This window comes from Myotis brandtii, unplaced genomic scaffold (genome assembly GCF_000412655.1).
Source record: "Myotis brandtii unplaced genomic scaffold, ASM41265v1 scaffold115, whole genome shotgun sequence".
NCBI classification, from domain to species: Eukaryota; Metazoa; Chordata; class Mammalia; order Chiroptera; family Vespertilionidae; genus Myotis; species Myotis brandtii.
The window spans coordinates 1,642,300-1,664,101 of NW_005353967.1; the positions used below are offsets into that span (position 1 = coordinate 1,642,300).

Consider the following 21,802-nt stretch of genomic DNA (forward strand, 5'->3'; position numbering starts at 1 on the left):
GCAGGTATGTCCACCTTTATTGCCACAAGTCTCAGAAGTTTAAATTTTCATGTCTGCTTTACATTAGCTTTTAATAGGCACTCCAAGCACATCTCTGGATGCAAGTAATAAAAATCCAACCCAAACTGGCTTCAACAGAAGGATGTTCACATGTCATCAAGGTCCCAACTTCATTTTTCTCTCTGCTTGTGCCACCTCAGCATTATGCATCATCAGGCTGGTATCAAGATGGCAGCAGCGACGCTAGACATCTGACTTTGAGTGACATCCAGAGGAAGAAGAGGGACCATCATGTCTTGGCAGTTTCTCTTAGGAGTGAGGCAGCATTTTCCAGAAGAGCCCTGGGAGGCAAGTCTCATGACTCATTGGCCAGTGTTGGGTCACCTGCCCACTCCTGAAACCATTGCTTGCAAGGGAAGGATGTTTCCATTGATCAATTAGGCCAGTGGTCGGCAAACTCATTAGTCAACAGAGCTAGCAACAGTACAACGATTGAAATTTCTTTTGAAAGCCAAATTTTTTAAGCTTAAACTATATACGTAGGTACATTGTTATTAACTTAATTAGGGTACTCCTAAGGCTTAGGAAGAGCCACACTCAAGGGGCCAAAGAGCCGCATGTGGCTCGCGAGCCGCAGTTTGCTGACCACGGAATTAGGCCCACCTTTAGAGCTGAGGATCGATGAATCCCTGAACAAAAATCAGAATTCTGTTAGGGGGTTAAAAAGAGGGAACAGATGCTGGGTAGACAGTCAATAGCGTCCTCTGCACCTCAAAATAAGCTGTAGAATTGGTTGCCAACTGTATAGTGATTTTGAATCCGTTTCAGCTACTCACCTTTGCTCAAATAAAATCTTACCCAGAGGAATAGACAAATAAAACTGATGAAATCAGAGCAGCTTTGTTTGTAAGCCTACAGGAGGATGCAGTCCTAGGATCATGGTATGACAATCCCCGGAGATTACCTCTTGTGTTCACGTCAAACACCTTTCTCTTCCTAATCTCCTTTCTTCCTAATGACGCAGTTCTGTTACGCGGGACAAGAGGCCAGCCGGCCAGAGAGGACCAGCATTTACAGAGTCCAGGCAAGCAGGGCCATTCAAGAAAGGCAGCTGGGCTGGGAGCAGCAGGTTTGGGCACATGAGACCAGAGGCTGCGATGACAGGGAGGGGAAGAGCAGTTCCTCTGAGTGGGCTGGTGAGCTATTGTCCCAGGGCTGACTCATTCCCTCTCCGCCTGCAGAGTGTGGGTGCCCTGGCCCACGGCTGAGATTTGCATCCAGGAGGGAGTGAGAGGCCTGCTGAGGCAGGGACAGAGATTCTGCGTAGGATTACTCCACAGAGGGCGGACACGGCATGCAGGTCAACCGCTCTCAGGGCTTCATTTTTGGATGGGGTAGGTGTAGGGTTGCCACATAAAATATAGGCCACCTAGTTCAACATAAATATCAGATAAACAATAACATTTTAATCTAAGTATATCCCAAATACTGCGTGGGACATACACATACCAAGACATACTACGGTATTTGGGACATACTTATACTAAAACATGTCTTATTATTTATCTGAAATTCATATGTAACTGGGCACTATGTGTTCTGATTTGTTAAATCTACCAACCTTGCAGGGGTGGGAAATGAAGGGTCTCCTTCGCATGAGGATGTTAGAGCTGACTTTCTCCCCGGGGTCTCCATTCTGAGTCATAGAGTGGCCAGCACCTCTCCTTCCACCCAGCCAGTGGTTTCTAAGGCCCTGTTACATCGGCCTTCCCCGAAATGCGGGTGTCTGAATGGCCTCCAGTGATTCTGAGGCTCTGCTCAGCCTGGGAAGACTGGTTCAGGGTTTAAGTTCCTGAGGGTAAGAACGTCACTGTTTATTGTACTCGATAAATATTTGTTGAACGAATGAGTGAATGAATGAATTATTCCTCCCTGAGGAATCCATATGGGCGTAACCAGTGTTTATCTTGTAGAACCCAGGAACCCCAGAAGCACAGGCGCCTCTCTTTCCATTTCTTTTCCGGTCATGAGACGCGTGGGAAAGGGCCCGGGTGGAAGGTGTAATGGAGAGACTTGGAGAGCCACGGCGTGGGAATGACTAGACGAGCAGGAGAGAACAGGGCCAGCACTGGGGCCCGCCAGGCAGGGGCCAGGAGCATCGCACGGGGAGGTAGGCCAAGTTTTTAATCACCTCCTCGGGCAAAGAGACTTACGATTTCAGGTTGAGAGCAGGTCTTCAGTCCTTTTCGCAGGATTCCTGTAGAGCCTGACTTGGCACCGTCCAGGCGCTCAGCTTCCAGGGGCAGTGATGCGGAGCCTGCAGGCAAAAGACCAGGGTGCCTAAAGCCTGTTTAAAAGGCTTCAGCGGAACTCGGTGGGTGGCAGGTAATAGCCATTTTTGTTCCTGTTGGTAATTCCCCAGATCAGCAGGGTGCCTGGGGGCGTCTGTTTCCCACAGCGCCTATCTCCGCAGGCTTAGCCAAGTAAAGACTAGATTTCTGTCCTAAACCTTTAAACCCATAATGGACCCAACTGGCTACATGTCCCCCTAATAGAGACATGCCCTAGTGCCTACCTTATCTCCAATGCAGAGAACGCTAAAGGTTTGTTTTTTGTTTCTTTGTTTTTTAAATTCCAATTTCCTATTTTCCTGGCAAGAGACTTTGCCTGCTGGATGAGAACCTGCTTCCAATCCGAAGTGACTTTTTGCCGACTGACACCACGGGCACCTAGCGCTCTGTTGACTGAATCGGGCGCCCCTCTCAATCTGTTCCCCCATCTGTGTCACAGTGAAGTGGGGGCAGCCACAGGGCCACAGGGCCCTGGGAAATGCCGGAGCTGTCTGCAGTTTCAGCGGCATACGGCTCCTCAGCAGGGCTGGGGCCAAGAGTGGTCACGAGAACATGGACTCCTCTGGCTTTTCCTTGGTGCCTCTGGTTCTGCCCCTCCTGTCCTGCCTCTCGCACGCTGCCCCGGGGAACTGTTCTGAGCAGGTGAGAGCTGCGCTGTAGAGGCCCGCTGCATGCCCGTTTTGTAGTTCCTGCAGTTTTGTTAAATCTGGAAGGTGTCCTTGGTCCTTGGGGGCAATAGTGAGACCCTTCCCCACAGCCCTGAACTTAGAAACACAGAAGACAAATTGCTGTGCTGAGAATGAAACTAGGAAAAATACCTCACACATGGCTGAATCGTCAGTCCCAGAAATGCCCAAATTAAGAAACTGTCCATAAAACTAATAGAATCCAAAACTGGAATTAGAGTCATCTTAGGGACGAGGGACTAAAATGTGATAGTGCCCGTAATTCAGAGAGTAGAAATGGACACTCACTGGCGCCGTGGTATGTAGTTCGGAGAGAGGGGTGTGAATAGAAGCGGGGTGGAGTTCGTGCAGAGAGCAGGAAGGGAAAGCTCCAGGAACCAGATGTTGGCGATGCCTTTTCGGGTGCTGTCTAGCGCAGGCGAGTCTAGGCTAAGTGGGCAGTGTCCTTTGCAAAGCCCAGGCTGGAGAGCCGAGATGGTGCCTCAGCTGGGGCCCCCCTGTGCTCACCTGGTTCTCCTTGTCCCGAGGTTTGCCTTCCTCTGCGTCCTGCCTGCAGGAAAAGCAGGCATTGATCAGGTCGATGCAAACAGCCTGCCCACTTAATAACTGTGTTTTCAATGGGAAATTAATGAGCGAGCCTTCTTGCTGGTAGCAGTATATCCACGCTGGAGATGCAGGTGCTCTTTCAATGTGCAGGCAGAATTCATGCTTCTGAGCCTGGGAGCCTGTAGACCTGGATGGTGGGGAGTCAACCAAGATCAGGGTCTCCTGGTAGCATCTCCTTGACCTACCAGCGGCCTTCCTCAGCCACATCTTTTACCTACACACAGGCCCCACACATTAACATTGACACAGCGCCAGCAGGGTCTTAAAAGATAGTGGGTCCAACCTCCTCATATCTGGGGACCTTTCCCCAAGGGCATCACGGCAGTGTCCGGAGTTGAATCTCAATTTGATGATTTCCAGCCTAGTTCCTTCCCGTCTCTGCCATCTCATCTCACTTTCTCTCTGCTGTATTTCTCTCCCACCCCTTTTAAAACCAAGATGGAGCACGAGTAGCTGTGGGGGCCATTGAGAGTGCGGGGACTGGTATCTCGCACTCCTTCGCCATCTTCCCTTCTCCTTCATTCTGATTTCCTGCCTGGAAGAGGTCAGATGAGGATTCTCTTTTCTCTCCCATGGACTTGGACTTGCCTTCTGGGGGTCACTGTCTGAGGTCTTTCCCACAGGGAGGTCTGGGAAAACGGGATGCTTCTCCGAGAGGCCCACGGCTGGACCTTTGTGCTCTGTGATCCCTTGGTTTCCTCTGAGGATACTCTCTCTGCACCAGGCGCTCCAGCCCGGGGTCCTGCAAGTGGTGGGGAGGGGAGGGAGTGGAGGCCGGTCTCTGCACAATTCAGGCGCTTGCCAAATCGGAGCATCTGTGGGGCCTCAATGGGAACACCGGATTTCCTATTGATTCCTCCTCCCTTCTTGAAACCTTGGTTCTTTCTGCTGCACCAAAGAGCTTTGATTCTGTAAGATATATTTCTTCTTGCCTCTGGACGAGCTGAACGCTGGTTCTAAGCACGTGAATGTAAAACCACCCCAGGGGCCCCCTTCCTCCCTTGTCTTGGCAGATACTCAAAATCTGATAAAGCAGTTTGGCCCATCTCTTCTGCAGTTTAAAGCTTCCATGTGTTGTGTATATGCTTCTTAATGAGGCTAGTGACTCCCTCCCTGACTTGCTAACTCAGCTCCAAAGTCCAGGAAAATGCTGGAAGTGGAAGAAAACTTAGTAGAATCACCTCATTTGGCAGATAAGGAAACTGAGGCTCAAAGATGTTAAATGATTTGCCTGGGGACCTGCAGTTAGGTAATAGCAGAGTATACTGCTGGCCATTATAAATATTTGAGTCATTCTTAATTAAGGATGAGGTCAGAGCCTATGCAGTTACATGCTGAGAATTCAAATACAGTTAAGTGGATTATTTGCCCAAAAGCCTAAACACCGGAAGCATCTCAACAGCACAATTGTTCTGAAAGAAACACTTTAAAATATTGTAAAATAACTATTTTTTAAACAATAACTCCAGTCTAATTGAAGAAAAACTTATTGTAATGCATGCTGTATGTTGAGGGCGTGATCTCTAGGGTTGCAGATGACAGATTGGTGGCATCATGGCTGCCCAGTGCATACAAGGTGAACAGGAAGGTCACATTAAAATGGGCAACCACGGTGACCTCATGATTATCTTGCTGCTGACACCGAAGCTGTGATTGTCTCAGCCAATTACCCACTTGGTAGATAGCAACTGCTTCAAAGTATTAAATTGGCAATTCACAATATAAACAGTACCTCATAAATGCCTTCTTTCCCCAACCATTATGCTCCTTTAGAACTAAGATACCGAAACTCCAGGAATCTTATTAGTCCAGGACTGGCCAAATCCGGAGTAAACAATCTTAAACTGCACACGTGCAAACTTGTTTCTGTATCTGAAGCCGTAGCAAATGTATTTTGCAAAAATGTAGGAAACAAATGGTGTATAATCTTCATTTTGATGTTCTGGTCTCCATCTGTTTTCTTGCACTCATCTTGAGAAAGAACATGCATGATGTCTCATGAATCTTTTAATTTCTACTCATTCCCATATTTTTGCTACCTGGATAAATGATTCATGTTTTAGCATATACAATATCTTCTACTATTAGATTTTCAAAATAGCTGCCACATCATCCTTTTTCATTCCATTCAGGTTTTTCCCCCGTTTTTCAAGGGTCATCAGACCCAGAAATGGAAGGATCTTGGTCCTATCTCACTGTGCATTTCTCTCGTCTGTAAAATTGAAAGCTGGATGCCGCAATCCCTGAGGTCCCTTCGAGCTCCTCACCTTCTGGAATTTATATGGGAACACCTTTCTCATTCCCTAAAATCCCAGCATAGACCTTGGAAAGCCACATATTCCAAAATCTGTCATGTGCCCCCAAATGTACCACATCATCGCCCTTCGCACACTTTAGTTAACGCTCTCTCTCTCCCAGCCCCCACGGGCTCTTCATCTTTTCCTCCCCAGCCTAGTGCAGTGCCTGGCACAGTTAACCCTTGTTGCATGACATAAAGGCTGGATCAAATTCTTCTGTCTCATATGCACAGCCATCTGGTTAGTCTAGAGTCAGCCATGTAGATAGTTAAAACTTAGCCAGTGCCTTGTTTTTCCAAAACATAAGCCAACCCAAAGGAGTCAGTCATTCATATTTACACTTTCTCAGGCAGTGGTGGGTTTGTCTGTAACACCTGGGACTGCACAATGGTGCTAGTAAACCGTTGCATGAATTCATGTGTGCTTTTAGCCCTTTAAGGAACATGCCCTGATTTGTTTGTTTTTAAAATATAATTTGTATTGATTTTAGAGAAGAAGGGAGAGGGAGAGAGATAGAAACATCAATAATGAGAGAGAATCATCAATTGGCTGCTTCCCACATGCTCCCTACTGGGGACTGAGCCCGAAACCTGGGCATGTGCCCTGACCGGGAATCGAACCGTGACCTCCTGGTTCATAGGTTGACACTCAATCATTGAGCTACACCAACCAGGTACCCTGGGTTGTTGTGTTGTTGTTGTTTTTATTGCTGTTTTTGGTGCCCCCAAATCAAAGTAGGAGCTCAGTAATAGCTGTGAATCAACAACATTTAGCCCTGCCAGTGTTGGTGAAATGGAGTCAGATGCCCTTGTTTTACAAGGTGGTTGTGAGAGTTGGAGGAGAGAATAAGATGGTGGGGAAGCATCCAATCCAGCTCACTGGAGGCATTTCCACACCCATCATCTCTCCTCCTCAGGCAGCCAAGCAGGCTCTCACCTTGGAGTCTCTGCCCCCTGTCAGAGAACAGCCTTCCCACAAGTACTCTCTCTCCTCAGTCTCTCATTTATTCAGGTCTCTTCTCAGAGGGGCCTTCTCCCCCCTGCCCCCCGCCCCCCTGCTCCTAATCCCCCATCACTCACTAGCTTCTGACACGACCACAGTCACAGTTCTCTTCATGGTACAAATTACCATCCCACGTTGTAGCATTTTACCTTTACTAATTCATCATTATTTCATGAAGGTTTGTAGGAAGCTGTCTGTTTTGTTCAGGGCCCAACAAGTGATGGGCACTCATTCAATGAACCTCTGTTGAATAAATGACTAGTAGGCATTTAATCAACACTTTTTTTCTTTTAAAATGTGGAGCATTTTCTAGAAGTCAAAAGAGGAATCCAGTCCAGAAGGGAGGAAGATGAGATGAAGGTTTAGGAACTAGGAACTTAGCAGAGGTCAGCATAGGAGGGCGGCAAGAATCCAGGACACTTCGCAAGAGGGAGTTCGAACAAGACAGCCTACTGTGCATCTGACTCTGAAGCGAGGTCTGGATAACTGCCGTCAGGTTCAAGGCTAAGCCTCTGCATTTTGGGCGATTCGGCCTGTGACTTTGGGCAGATGATTGGTTTCACTTAGTTCAGGGTTTCCCGGCCATTTTCATTCTTGTCCCCCTCTCTTCACCCCAGGGAAAAGATTTTAATGTATTTAAGTTAAAATTAAAAATTAAATTGAATTCTCTTGAACACAGAAATTAAATACTAAGGAGTAAGATTGTTTTTCCCCCAGATAGGACTGAGCTTTGTGAGGTGGGGCACTGACCTTTAGAATAGCTAAGACTTTTTCAGCCCCCCCATTCTCAAACTAGTTTCCACCCCCTCATAACATCTCCCTGTTGTGAGTGCACAAGTTAGCTGAAAGGGGATCCAAGAAAGTTGGTAGACATTGAACACAGTATCAATTACCTTAGTAACAGAAGCATTTATTTTGAATGCTAAGGCTGTCAGCTTCAGGCTACTCAACATTAATTTAAATTATCATGGCTGTTTGCTTGGGATGAGACTAACTGGAGAATTATAAATGATAGAAGTGAGTGGGACCAAGCCTCGGACCTCCACGTCCACAGTTCTGCTCGCTGTTGACGTGGATTGATCTTCAGAATGAGAGGCTTTGAGACCGTTGCGGAGTCAGCCTAACAGGGATGTCGGTATCTGTAACCATTTGCAGAGTTCTGTCCTTCTGTATCATCTCTGGGTCAACGTTTTGTTCACTGGAATGTTTCGTGGATATTGTGGAAGAACCAGACTTTATATACTGTTGAAAAATTGTGCACCTTTCCTTATATCCTGAGTCATCTCAAATTATTGAGATGGATCGGAATAGCTCTACTTCCCTTGTTTATAGGAAATCCCAGGAAAAGCCATTTATAGAACAGGGGTCTGGAAGGATTACCGGAAAATTTCCAATTATAGGTACGGAGTTGAAAAGTTGTATAGCCCATGAACATCAAAGTAAGACCAGTTTGGCTCAGTGGATAGAGCATTGGCCTGGGGACTGAAGGGTCCCAGATTTGATTCTGGCCAAGGGCACATGCCTGGGTTGTGGGCTCGATGCCCGGTAGGGGGCATGCAGGAGACAGCCGATCAATGATTCTCTCTCATCATTGATGTTTCTATCTCTCTCCTTCTCCTCCCTTCTCTGAAATTAATACAAATATCTTAAAAAAAAAAAAAAGTAAAAGCTGCGGTCCTTGAGGGTGTCTGTACACTTGAAATAATTTTTCATTTTTCTGAAAATTCCTTCCCTGCCCTCACCATACTTACGGTCAGAGGGTGGGCTTCTGGCACCATATGGGAATCTCATGACTCCACCCCCTTGGCCATAACTGGCTGGACGACAGATGGACAACTCCTCCAAGCTAAGCCAATCAGCTTTGCTCCTCCAATGTGTCATTTAACAACTTTTGAGTTGCAAATTATAGAAAACAACTCAAGGTAGCGTTCATTTTCATTAAAAGGTGTGGGTTGTTTTTTTTTTTTAGTTCAGTTTTTCTTTACCATTTTTCTTTCTTTTAAGTAGTTAACTTTTAAAAATGTAATTTATTGCAAGGATTGATACGGTCTTTCAGATTGAGGGTCAGCACTGCATCCCCCATCCAGGATGGCTGCAGCTAAGACCAGGATGGCTGCGGGGAACCAGAGCGCCCTCTTTCCCTAGCCTTGCATCTTTGCCTTCTACTGGTCAATTTTATTTCTTGGCAAGATGGCCCTTTTGCTACTCAGGTAACACAGCAGGTAGGATATTGCCACCCACAATCCCTAGTTCACAAGTTATAGTTCTCACCACACACTTGAGTCTAGACCAGGGTTGGGCAACCCCTGGCACGCATGCCAAACATGGCACGCCAGTAACTTTTGCTGGCACGCGAAACCCTCTCTTATAATCTTTCATTTACAATTTTTGTCTTAATATCGACTTTTTTATTTTTCAGATAAATTCAGCGAAGGTGCATCTTAGATAAATAAATAATTTTACATAACAAGTTATCTTAAAGACCATAGACATGGATTGACGAGAGAGGGGAAGAGCAATTTCTATGCCTCTGCCTTCACTCTCCCTGCCTTCCTAGATCCGACCAGTATTTTGGTTTCATCCACATACGCTTGTGAATCTTTGTTCTCAGTGATGAATTTTGTTAAGTCTCATATAGGAGTAGCCTGATGGATGAAAGTAATAGCTCGTGCATATCTCTGAAGGTCACGAAATATAAACCTGATGTAAAATCTCTGTCATCAGTGATGCAGCAGCAAAAGTTCCACTGATAATATCAAACGGAGTCATAAAGTTTTCTGTCGGACTATCAGTGTACATGTATACATTAAAAAATAAATGTATTTTTCATCATCATACACTGTGTTTTTGTCGCTCGAATGAATTTTATTATTTCTTCAAGGTTCTTCACATACGTACACCTTAAGAGATATCAAGTAGGTGTAACATGTTCTCAAAAAATTAGGGTTGGCATGCAGAAGAATTTTGAGTCAGAGATTTTGCTGTTTTTGGCACGCACTCACAAAAAGGTTGCCCACCCCTGGTCTAGACCCTTGCTCTCTAGGCCCTGGGGCTCAGTTCTCAGAGCAGAACTCTATTCCACCTGCATCAGATGCCCAGTTCTGGCCCCACCCCAGGGCTGGGGGCTGATTACGTGAACATGGCTGTAGGAGTGCACCACTGTCGATTCTGTTAAAAGGGTTGTCATAGACTTATTACATGCTAGTTTCCATTTCTTTATGCATCTCCCCACTAGTCTATGAATTCTTTCAGGGCAATGAATTTGCCTTGTTGACAGTATATTCCTAGTGCCAAGATCAAGGCCTGGTTCTTAATTGATGTTCAATAAATACATATTGAGTGCATACAAGTTGACATCAGGAAAAAAAAATTCTCGATTACTCTTAAGTTCGGTTTTCTTCAGTCAGACTTACTTAAAGAGTATCTTGCCCGAGATATTTACTCTGTTTTCATGTGTATGGAACCATTGGAACTGAGACTAACATCTTGAATGATAGACCATTAAAATTTGAATTCAAAGGATCTTTAAAAAATTGTTTGAAGTCATCGAGAGTCTGCAAGGTGACAGGCACCGTGCCAGGGTAGGGTGTATGTTGTTGAATACGACACGGTCACTGCATTTGAGAATCTCTCTGTGGCGTTTGAGAGACCTTAGAGATCACTTAGCTTAACTTTCTCATTTTACAGATGAGGAAAAGGAGACTTAGAAAGGTTGCTAGGCCTGATGGAAAATATTCTGACTTATTCATAGGATCTTAATATGTCTGTATGGCATTACTTTTCGGTGAGAGGTGTTACTTATTTTGGCCAAAGGGAACATTCCATTTTTGTGTATTTATGGATTATCTTTTGTTTGATTTTTGCATTTCCTTTTAGTAGGCATGTGCTTATGTAGATGATATTTGCTAAACTTTTAATTTACTTGGAACCCATTAATAGCTGGCCCTCGAGTTCTCTGGAAAATCAAAACTTACGATACGAGACATTTCTTTATGGTTACTGAGTAATAAGGTTATTTATTATTGACATGGCTTCTGACACCTCTCCCATTTATTATTATTTCTTGTTAAATCATTTCCTAAGAAGGTGAAGAATGTTTTCCATCTTTGATGGCACAGTTTATATTGACTTTCTCCGGGCGAAAGTGAGGTTCAGAGAAGAGAGTGAAAGGGGTCATTTTTCTGCATTTACAGGGGATGAAGGTGAAAATTTTCTTTGGTGGAGAAGAAGGATTAGTGATGAAATTCAATTAACCTTTCCGGGGGGTGGGGGGGAGCAGTGATGTGCCCCGCACTGTGCAGAATTCAGTGTGGGCAGGACAGCCCTAGCCCTCTGCTGCAGCCAGCCCTGCAGGCTGGTGAGTGCATCATGGCACTAAGACCTGCATTCAAGGGCCAGCCAGGGAGGGGCTGAGTTTTTTCACCCAGAAGCATGGGGAAACATTTCTCTGGAGGCGAAGGCGTTGGGTAGGTTGGTATTAACAGCTTTCCAACGGAAAAGAAGCAAGGAGACTAAGAGCTGTAGGGTGCCAAGGGACAGGATGTCCTGTGGACCTGGGTGATGAGGTGGAGTCAATGGCTGAGCTCAGGACTGGTGCTGTCCTAGAGTCTCTCTGTGATTGTTATTGCTCCTCTCGGTAGCATTGTAAGAACATAGTTCTGGAATGGAGAGCCTCCCTGTGTATGCAGTTGGATAGATCAAGGCAAATGGAGATAGATTTCAACTTCCTAGGAATGTAAGGTCTTAAATGTTTCCAGAACCCCTCTGCGATCTTCTATGTCTTGTCACACAGCCTCCTGTTGGGTGTGAGCTTGATGGGGGTTGTCCTGGCAAAAGTCATCTCATTTCCCCGCTGGTCAGGGAAACTTCCTGGAGAAAGCCAGTGTTCCAGAGGTGTCTGTCTGAGGGAAGGGGGGGTGTGTGTTTGTGTGTCTGTCTGTCTGTCTATCTGTGTGTCTGTGTATACTGCGCGGAGGGAGCCAAGCTGGGGGATGGGGAGCGGCATTAAGGCTTCTGGCTCAGAAAGCAAACATTGCCTTCAGTCATACAAGAGGCCCTGTGTTCTGTGTGAGAAGGCTCACTGTTGTGACTGGAAGGAATTTTTTGTTTTTTCCTCTTCCAGGTGTGAATGAATCCGGTGGAGGCCATGCTGTCGCTGATGAAGGGCTATCCCATTTCTGGGCCATTTGCACAGGCCCTGCTGTGATATGAACCAAGCGAAGACCTGTCAGAGGCTTCCTTCTGTCCCTCGCTGAGCACTCCAGTTGCAAAGATCGTCCCACTGTTGGTGTGTGTCCTGTCCTTCTCTTGCCACGGCAAACAGCCCCGTCTCGAGCAGGCACCCCCCCTCGTCTGCCAGCCTGAACATGAACACAGCCGATGACAGCCAGGGTCCCCAAGGGACGTGGGGCCCCGCGGGGTCCGGCCCCCAGGAGCAGGTCCTCTCATGATGCTGGTGTCTGGGAGTGAGCGCCATGCCCATCACCCAGGACAACGCGGTGCTGCACCTGCCCCTGCTCTGCCGGTGGCTGGAGAACAGCCTGCGGGAGGGCGGGGCGGGGCCGGAGCAGCGGCTGTGCCAAGCGGCCATCCAGAAGCTGCGCGAGTACATCCAGCTGAACTTCGCCGTGGATGAGAGCGCGGTGCCCCCTGATCGCAGCCCCCCGGGGATGGAGATCTGTACCGTGTACCTCACCAAGGAGCTGGGGGACACGGAGACGGTGGGCCTCAGTTTCGGGAACATCCCCGTTTTCGGGGACTATGGAGAAAAGCGCAGGGGGGGCAAGAAGAGGAAGACCCACCAGGGCCCCGTGCTGGACGTGGGCTGCATCTGGGTGACGGAGCTGAGGAAGAACAGCCCGGCAGGAAAGAGTGGGAAGGTCCGCCTGCGCGATGAGATCCTCTCCCTGAATGGGCAGCTGATGGTCGGAGTTGATGTCAGTGGGGCCAGGTAAGTGGCGGGGTTTCCTTCAACGCTAAATGTTTGCACATATCTTAGTAGGTTTCGTCCTGAAATGTGGTGAGCAGGAACTAGGGTTCTGTAGAGAGCCCGCATCAGCCAACGGTTGTCCTCCGTTCACCCTTGCAATTAACAGATTTCAGGGGTCAGCACACCAACTTTTCATCAACCCTGCCAACATGAGAAATCATCCACACTATTACGTACGATCATAATATAAGGTGATCTGTTGGGCAGTTCATTCTGATCCTTCTCTTGAGTTCGATTTTGAGTTCAGAACTATCTTACATGATGTTATGGGTTGAACTGTGTCGCCCCAAAACTTATATGAAGAAATCCTAATCCCTGGTACCTCCGCACATGGCCTTACTTGGAAAGAAGGCCATTGCAGATTTAATTACTTAACATGAGGCCAGGTGGTAGTAGGATGGGCCCCTAATCCAGTAGGACAGAGTCCTTATAAAAAGGGCAAAGACCTGCTCACAGGAGATGTGTGAAGATGGGAGTTACACTGCCACAAGCCGAGGAACCCTCGGAAGCTGGGATCAGGGCCCAGAGTATATTATTCCCTGTCCCCCCAGAGGGAGCATGGCTCCACCAACACCTTGATCTTGGACTTTTTGCTTCCAGAACTGTGAGACAATACATTTCTGTGGCTTAAACCACTCAGTTTGTGGTGCTTTTTTATGGCAGCCCTAGGGAACTAATACACCCGATGTTTGACCCTGTCACCTATGGCTAGTCAGTTTTTCCGTCAGTCCGCCCCCCCCCCCCCCCAAGAGGTATTCTGAAAACTAGAGCCCTGTGAATGTTTTTGGAAGAGAACATTAAAAATTGTTGTGTGTGTGTGTGTGTGTGTTAGCTGTGGGAGGAGCAGGTGCAAAATGTGGAAGATGAGGTCATGGATTGTTTATTTTAAAAATTAGCTTAGGGTCAATTTGAAAAATTCTTCCCGGGGGAGACAACAGCATTCATAGCCATGGGTTTGGCATCCTTCTGTACCCCAGAGCCAGCTCCAAAGTTAAATCTGTGCCTGTCCCCAAGTCACAGACCCATCGCTGTCTTGTCACTGGCTGAGACTCCTGAGGTCTGCAGTTTGCTTCCAGGTCCCCCAGTAGCTCTGAGAGCCCCTCATTTTTCGAGTGGGAAGTGCATCGCTCTGGAGTGAACTTACAGAGAACTTTTGGGAATGGAGAGGGATCTTAGTTATGTTTGATAGCACATGCTCCGTTTTGCAGGCATAGCTGGTAACACACAGAGAAAGTTTTTGTTTGAGAGTCTATCACCCCTAGCCTGGGGAAGATTGGCCTTTCTAGAATGCTCTGTTTACTTTTGTTTGGTGCAGGGAGAACCGGAAAGGCTTTTTTAAATTAGATCCTACAAACACTTTATAGCCTAGTCCCTCCCTCCCTCAGCTAGCTTTCTATAAGTATACCCGCTCTGTTCCCAGAGGACAGAGTGTTCCAAATTGGTAACAAAATGTGGAATTAATTAAAACAACCCACACACGAAAAACAAGTAGCCTTTTCTGAAAAGTAAAAGGGCCCATGTTTCACTTAAAATATATTTTTCAGGATGTGACCCTTGACTGGACTTGCTTGTGCGTTCATAAACTCGGGCCGAGGGCAGTGCAAAGTGCATGCCTCAGAGGAGTGGACCTGGCTCCCAGACCCACTTACTGGCCATGTGAGGGGCAGGTTTCTCAGCTGTGGAGGCTGATGCTATTCCCCAACAGGGTCCTTTAGTGGATGAGATAAGGTGACTTATATAATGTACTGACTAGGCATCTGGCACATGGTAGGTTTTCAATCAAAGGTAGCTTTTAAAAAATATATGTTTTATGAAAAAAAATATATATATATGTTTTTATTGATTTCAGAAAGAGAGAGAGAAACATCAATGATGAGAGAGAATCATTGATTGGCTGCTTCCTGCATGTCCCCCACTGGGGATCGAGCTCGCAACCCGGGCATGTGCCCTGGCCTGGAATCAAACCGTGACCTCCTGGTTCATGGGTTGACGCTCAACCACTGAGCCACACCAGCCAGGCAAAGGTTTTAACACCCAACCTGGTTGGCAATGTAACGGAGAAAAGGCCTTTGAGTTTGAGGGACAGAGAAGAGCTTCAAACCCTGGCAATTCATTGAGCAGGAGAGAATAATCTTCAACCCAGAAACCAGGCTGATGTTCCAGTATTGAGCAACCAGCATGGCGTGGGTTCTAGCCAATTGGAAAGAATGTCAGCACATGCAAGAACCGGTTTCTGGGCTGGCTGGAGGGCCTGGGGGCTCAGGGTGATTGGCCAAATGGTCTAGAAGCATTGCATACTGGGTGGACTAGCTGAAGATCAGCCCTGGCCAGAAGCAATCTTCAGCACAGTACCCACTGGCTTTAAATTGTGTGTAAAATTAAATTTAGGGTTGTAACAAGCTCAGGCCCCGGTTACCCATGGCAACCTTGAGTTCTGTCTAGGTTATAGCAGACTTAAAACCCAGTGTCAAGAGGCTGCTAGAAGGTGTTACTTGGAGAAATGACTGCAGGTGGTGAGGTAGGAGATGGAAGAAAGGAAGGATTGCCAATTATAGCTTTTTAATATGGTCTCTGGGGCCATTTAGCAGGAGGGTCCTGCCTACCTGCACATACCCAAAGGCACCAGCGCTCTCTGCAGGGGGAGGTCTTGCTGTCGCTGTTAAAGGGCTACCCCATTTCCAGTCATTTGCATGTAGTTGTAGTAAGAAGTGGTCATCATGATGACCTGGAGATAGTCAGGAAAGGTTAAATGATGTTTAAGAGGCCAGAGAAGCATGTAATACACTTTAGGAGGATTTCCATTACAAAAGGTTAAAGGAAAACCAGTTTCAGCATTTAAAATTCAATTATCTGGAAAACTCATCATGTGGAACAGCCCATTCCCCAAGGGTGCTGTGCAAATGAAGCGTGCAGACCTTACGCATGTGCCCACTGCATGCTGCTCAGCCTGCTCTCCCCACTTCGAGTTCATTTCATGTCTTCGTTTCTGGGTGGCATCCCGGAATTCATCCCAGTCCTGTTTTCTCATTGTCCTGAGGAGGAAACGGAGGTTCCAGCAGGTGGTTTCCCGGGTTCAGTTATCTTTCTTAAGAATAGAGGGGGGACTAGAATTCAGAGCCTCTGACTCAAATTTTAAAACTTTCTTTTCAACACTACAAACAATAACCAATGACATTAGGATAGTTTGTGTGTTTTCTTAACAACTTACTGTTGACAGTGAAAACAAATAGAAAATCAAGATTTTCTACATGTTCTATACATATTTTTTTATAGCCAGTCTCTAAATGGATGGTGATGACATCTAGAATGTTTCTCCTCCACAAGAGTTTATCTAATAGCAGCTAAACGTGAACCGATGGCCCTTGGCATGGACAGAGGGAGCTTGCTCTCTCCTCAGCTCTTCAGAGGATCTTCCACCCACATCTGCCCTCTTGTGGTTGAAGCAGAGCACAGTTCGGGAAAGTGCTGGGAGCTTGAGTCAAGTTTATCTCCCATTAGGCTGTATGGGTTTCTCAACTGTGCTGTTAGGATGACGGTTTCGGCCCTCAAAGGTCTCCTAGAATGGCAACACCTGAGCCATCCCTGAGCAGGAAGCCCCTCAGGCACCATCCCCCTCCTCTGGGTGCCTGGTGTCCTCATGATGGCCCAGGAGGTGCCCCATCCCGGTTCCCCGCATAGCATCCTCTCCTGATGCTCACAGCCTTCAGGTCCCCTGTAGAGAGATGAGTGGTTAGTCTGGTAAACCCACCAGGCTAAGATCTTTGTGATGGTTGGTGGAGGGAAGTTCCCACTGCCCCAGTCCACCTCAGGCCTCCGGAATCAGAAGGCCTTAAGAAAGTGTGAGTTGCCCTAGCCAGTTTGACTCAGTGGATAGAGCATTGACCTGAGGACTGAAGGGTCTCTGGTTTGATTCCCAGTCAAGGCATGTACCTCAGTTGCAGGCCCGATCCCCGGCCCTGGTTGGAGCACATGCGGGAGGCAACCAATCAATGTGTCTCTCTCACATCAATGTTTCTCTCTCTCTGTCTCTCCCCTACCTTCCATTCTCTCTCTCTCTAAAAAAAAAAAAAAAAAAAAAAAAAAAGTGTGAGTAGCCGAGCAATAGCAAACCCTTTGCTGGCCAATGGGTGCGTTCTTTCAGAAACTTGACCACTTTGGCACACCCTCAGTACCAGCCTGCAAGCGATGTCCAGAGCCACTTCCAGAGTGGCTCCTCAAGGTCCACTCGTCCTATGAGGGAAGAGATTACATGACAAGAGCCACTTTCCAGGATTTAAACGGGGTTGAGGTTGTAGAGATCCATCCACAGGTGCTCTTTAATTTCATCCCAGTGACCTGCCTCACCTCCGGTCCTCCCATCAGAGCCACCGCTGGTGACTGACCAGCCTTGGAAGATGCAAAACCCAAACATCCCCCTTCAGACACTCGCTTTGAAACTTTTCGCACTGCTTCTGGGAATTGTAATTGTAAACCATTAAAAGAAAAAAGATTAAAGCATCTTAATGTGATTATAGTGTTATGGGCCTGACTTCATACCCTTCTCTCTGGGGGCACTCCTGGACCATTTTCAGGAATCTTGACTTGTATTTCAATTTTTTTTATGTCCAGGTGTTAAGTGCTAAGCATTTTTCCTTTCTTGTTTTGAGGACCAGATGCCCTCAAATGACTTTTGAGTTTTTCTTTCCCAAAAGGCCATTGAGTTCCAAGCTCCGGCCCTCACTCCATCTGTCTTCTGAAGCAGAGGCAGATAACCACACCGCCTGGCCCAGCTGTCCCCAATGAACTGGTTGGCCAAGCACAGAGGTTAAAATACTTGAATTTCTGTCTTTTGGTATTTGACCAAGGGTTGCTGCCTCTTCCTAGAGGGGCATAAAATCTGTTATTTTCAGGGCAGAAGTATGTATACGTGTGTATATCTCTCGTGCAATTTACAATGGGTTTTAAACAGTTATATATAGATTCCTTCATGGGACTCTTCTTTGAAATATGATTCTCCTCCAAAGATTTTGAGGGTGTGAGTTTCAGCAACACTATATATAAAATGGGAATGGAGGTGTGACTACTAGTGGCTTTTTGGATGACAGGGTTTAGCAATGTAGAAATGTACAGAGCAACACTCAAAAATGTGAATCTCTGGGTTTTTTGTATCTCTTAGCCACAGAAACCTGGGTGCGGAGTGGTCAGCGGTGGTCTAGTAGCTGACTCATCCCACAGTTACCTTATTCAGGGCTCCTTCCTCACCAGAGAAAGGATGACTCTATCGCTTACAATGTCTTTTGGACTTAATTTAGCCATTGCTTTTTTGGGGCTGGAACGGAGATGGAGGGCTGTGCTATCTCCATAGCTGAAATGTGTTTGCTCAGCCCTTTAGGCTGAACTTGAAGGCTCTTCCATTTCAATGGGCTGGGGTTTATTAAGAAACTTTTTGATTTGGGGATCACAGATATATTTTCACAAATATCCCTGAAGGAGGCCTGATCTATTACAGGGCAAAGGGAAATGGTGTCTTTTTTAACAATTCAAGCTCCATGAAGTACAGGTCTCTGTCCAGTTGCATGGCACGTCTTGAGGATTTTCCCTGACTCGAGGATTTTATTCGTCCAGATCTCCATTCCTGTGAAGTCCTCGTCTGACCCAGCAGAATGGGCAGGGAGGACTTAAGTGGCAGCCAAAGGACATGGTTCATGCTCTAGAACAGTGATTTTCAACCTTTTCCATCTCATGGCACACATAAACCAATTGCTAAAATTCTGCAGCTCACTGAAAAATATATTGTAGTATTTGCTGATCTGACAAAAAATAGGTATAATTTTGATTCATTCACACTGGATGGCTATTGTTGTGTTGACTGTTGTCATTTTTTTATTTGACAATCTAAGGGAAAAGAGGTCAGTGCCCCTGACTATGCAGTCAGGTATTGCATGTTTAAAAAATTCCTGTTACATTCGTATTAAAAATTGCTGCTCTAGAAAGTTCATTGTCCAGGTAGGAAGCCCAAAAAGATACAGAAGGTAAGGGGGGAAAATTATTAGCATCCAAGACATTTTTTAATCTTAAAAAAAATTAGGAAATTGAGTTTGACTAATATTTTTAATATGTTTTTATTTATTTTAGAGAGAGAGGGAAGGAGAGGTAGATAGAAAGGTTGATGAGAGAGAAGCATTGATTGGCTGCCTCCTGCACGCCCTCTACTGGAGATCAAGCTTGCAACCAATAAATCTAACCGGTGACCTCTTGGTTCATGGGCCAACACTCAACCACTGAGCCACACTGGCTGGACAGCTTGACTAATATTTTAGTTATGGATCAACACTGGTGTCCTTACTCTGTATGTCAGAGTGCCCCATGCCCTGTGTGGTATGTGACGTGTCCTACAGGAAGAAGGGGCGACCCACCAAGGCCCCTCACTGGTTCATTTGTTTTTTACTTATTTCATGTAGCCTAATTTAGTGAAGTAGGTTTATGGATTAAATTATTTCATTTTAACTAAATTGATCTTTACCAAATGGACAGATAAACTAAAATTCTTGAGGAGAATAAAAGAGAATCAATATATTATTGTATTAATAGTATTAATTATATATTAACTAGGGGCCCAATGCACGAATTCGTGCACCTTGAAAGGAACTGTGGGCCGCGAGGCTGTGGTGGGTCAGGGGTGGGTCTCGGCCCATCCTCCGTGCCTCCACCCAGCCTCTCCCGCTGTGGCCCCCGGTCCCCTGTCTGCCGGCAGCCCTGCTCCTGCCGCCACTGCTCCATGTGCTGACAGTGCCGGCCCCGCTTGCACCCACTGATGGCTCAGAGAGATTGGGGCTGGCACTGTCAACAGGTGCAAGCAGCGGCTGCTGCCCCGATCGCCCCTCAGGAGCAGGGGGAGGTGGAGAAGCCCTCAGGGGTGATCGGGACCAGTGCTGGGCGCCGGCAGTGGGTGCGAGCGGTGGTTCTGGTGCCAGCAGCAGGTGCGAGTGGGTACATCACTGGCAGCGGGTGCGAGAGGCAGCTGCCGGCCTCAATCGCCCCTCAGGAGCAGGGGGAGGTGGAGAAGCCCTCAGGGGTGATCGGGACCAGTGCTGGGCGCCCGCAGTGGGTGCGAGCGGTGGTTCTGGTGCCAGCAGCAGGTGCGAGTGGGTACATCACCGGCAGCAGGTGCGAGTGGCAGCTCCGGCGCCAGCAGCAGGTGGGAGCTGGGCTGGTGCCAGCAGCAGGTGTGAGTGCTGGGCAGGACTGTGGCACACGGGAGCAAAGAATTTTCAGTAACCACCAGAGGCTCACCTCGATGACAACAATCGGCACCCCGCCTTGGTCTGGCACCCCCGTTCATCTCCACCATCCTGCCACAGCCAATGCCCGCCATGTTCTCTGCTCTGCCGCTTGCTGCCGATGCCAGCCATGTTCCACGTGCGCCCCCTGGTGGTCAGCGCATATCATAGCGACTGGTTGTTAGGTTGTTCAGTTGTTCTGCCGTTTTGGCCTTTTTGCGTATTAGGGTTTTATATATATAGATTATATGTTACTATATTATGTGTTTATAATATGTGAATTTTTATATATTGTTATATAGTATATTTATAATCATATATAGTATATAATTAATATATTACCTATACATGTAAAAGCATAAAATTCAAATCAGACAGTGGAACGACTGGTTGGCTATGACGTGCACTCACCACCAGGGGGCAGATGCTCAGCGCAGGAGCTGCCCCCAGCCCGCAGGCCCAGGCTCCGATCGGCCGGTGGGGAACCGGGAACTGAGGGTGGGTGGCAGTGGACGCAGGTGGTGCCGGGGCCCTGATTGCCCCGCTGGTCGTCCCACACACAGAGGGTGACTGGCAACAGCAGCGGGGGGAGGCGGGGCCAGCTGCCAGCAGCCAGGGAAGATTGGCTCTGATAGCAGGCCAGGCCTAGAGACCCTACCTGTATACAAATTTTGTGTGCCGGGTCTCTAGTTAATAGTAAAAGGCTAATATGCAAATTGTCCTCTTGACCAGGAGTTCAACCGGGAGTTCGACCAGGGGGCAGGGCTGGCTGGCCAACCTCCTCCCAGTCGGTCCTGCCCTGGATTGGTCCCCCTCCTGTTTGAGGGCGAGGTCGGCCAGCCAACCGCCTGCGGCCCCTTCCCCCAACCAGCTCCCCCCCCAGATCAGGGGCGGGACCAGCCAGCCAACCACCCACGGCCCCTCCCCTCAGCCGGTCCAGCCCAATTGGCCCCGATTGGGGAGGGTTGGCCGGACCCCACCCATGCACGAATTCGTGCACCGGGCCTACAGTATTATTAATAAAATAATATATCAATTCTTTTTTTTTTCCCCCTGAAGAACTTTATTTTTTTATTTGGTGATAGTTAATTATAATAGTATATAATTCATTATTATATATGTAATTAGAGGCCCAATGCACGAAATTTGTGCAGGAGTAGGCCTTCCTTCCCCCGGCTGCCGGCACCGGCTTCCCTCTGGCACCCGGGACCTGGGCTTCCCCCACAGCCCCGCTTCGTTTGGAAGGCCTGGGAGGACATCCGGTCTAATTAGCATATTACACTTTTATTATTATAGATAAGCAAACCTTAAGAAAACGGCTGGGTTGACCCTTTTGTTACTACTGGTATGTGCTCAGCCATATTATGAGGTAAGATGATGACAATCTTTTCAGATTGAAAAGAGATCAGACAAAGCAAAGTTTGAAGCTATGAAGAGTCTATGTGAAATATCCATTTCCAGCCTCTATCATTAAAGAAAACCCTTACCATAAGCCTAGATATGCCAAGGTTTTGGGTTTGATTCTGGGTCAGGGCACATACAGAGTCAACCTATGAATGTATATAAAGGTGGAACAACAATGTTTCTCTCCCCGCTTCCTCTCTCTCTAAAA

The 21,802-nt window shown here is 47.2% G+C and overlaps 1 protein-coding gene across 1 annotated transcript in view; it reads left to right on the forward strand.

The window, feature by feature from the left end:
• The window catches only part of PDZD2 (PDZ domain containing 2), a 233,302-nt gene that overhangs the window by 13,143 nt on the left and 198,357 nt on the right, over positions 1-21,802 (forward strand). The window contains exon 2 of the mRNA XM_005857886.2: positions 12,065-12,892. Coding sequence (XP_005857948.1) covers positions 12,417-12,892 — 476 coding nt within the window. The 5' untranslated portion in view covers positions 12,065-12,416. The remainder of the gene's footprint in view (positions 1-12,064; positions 12,893-21,802) is intronic.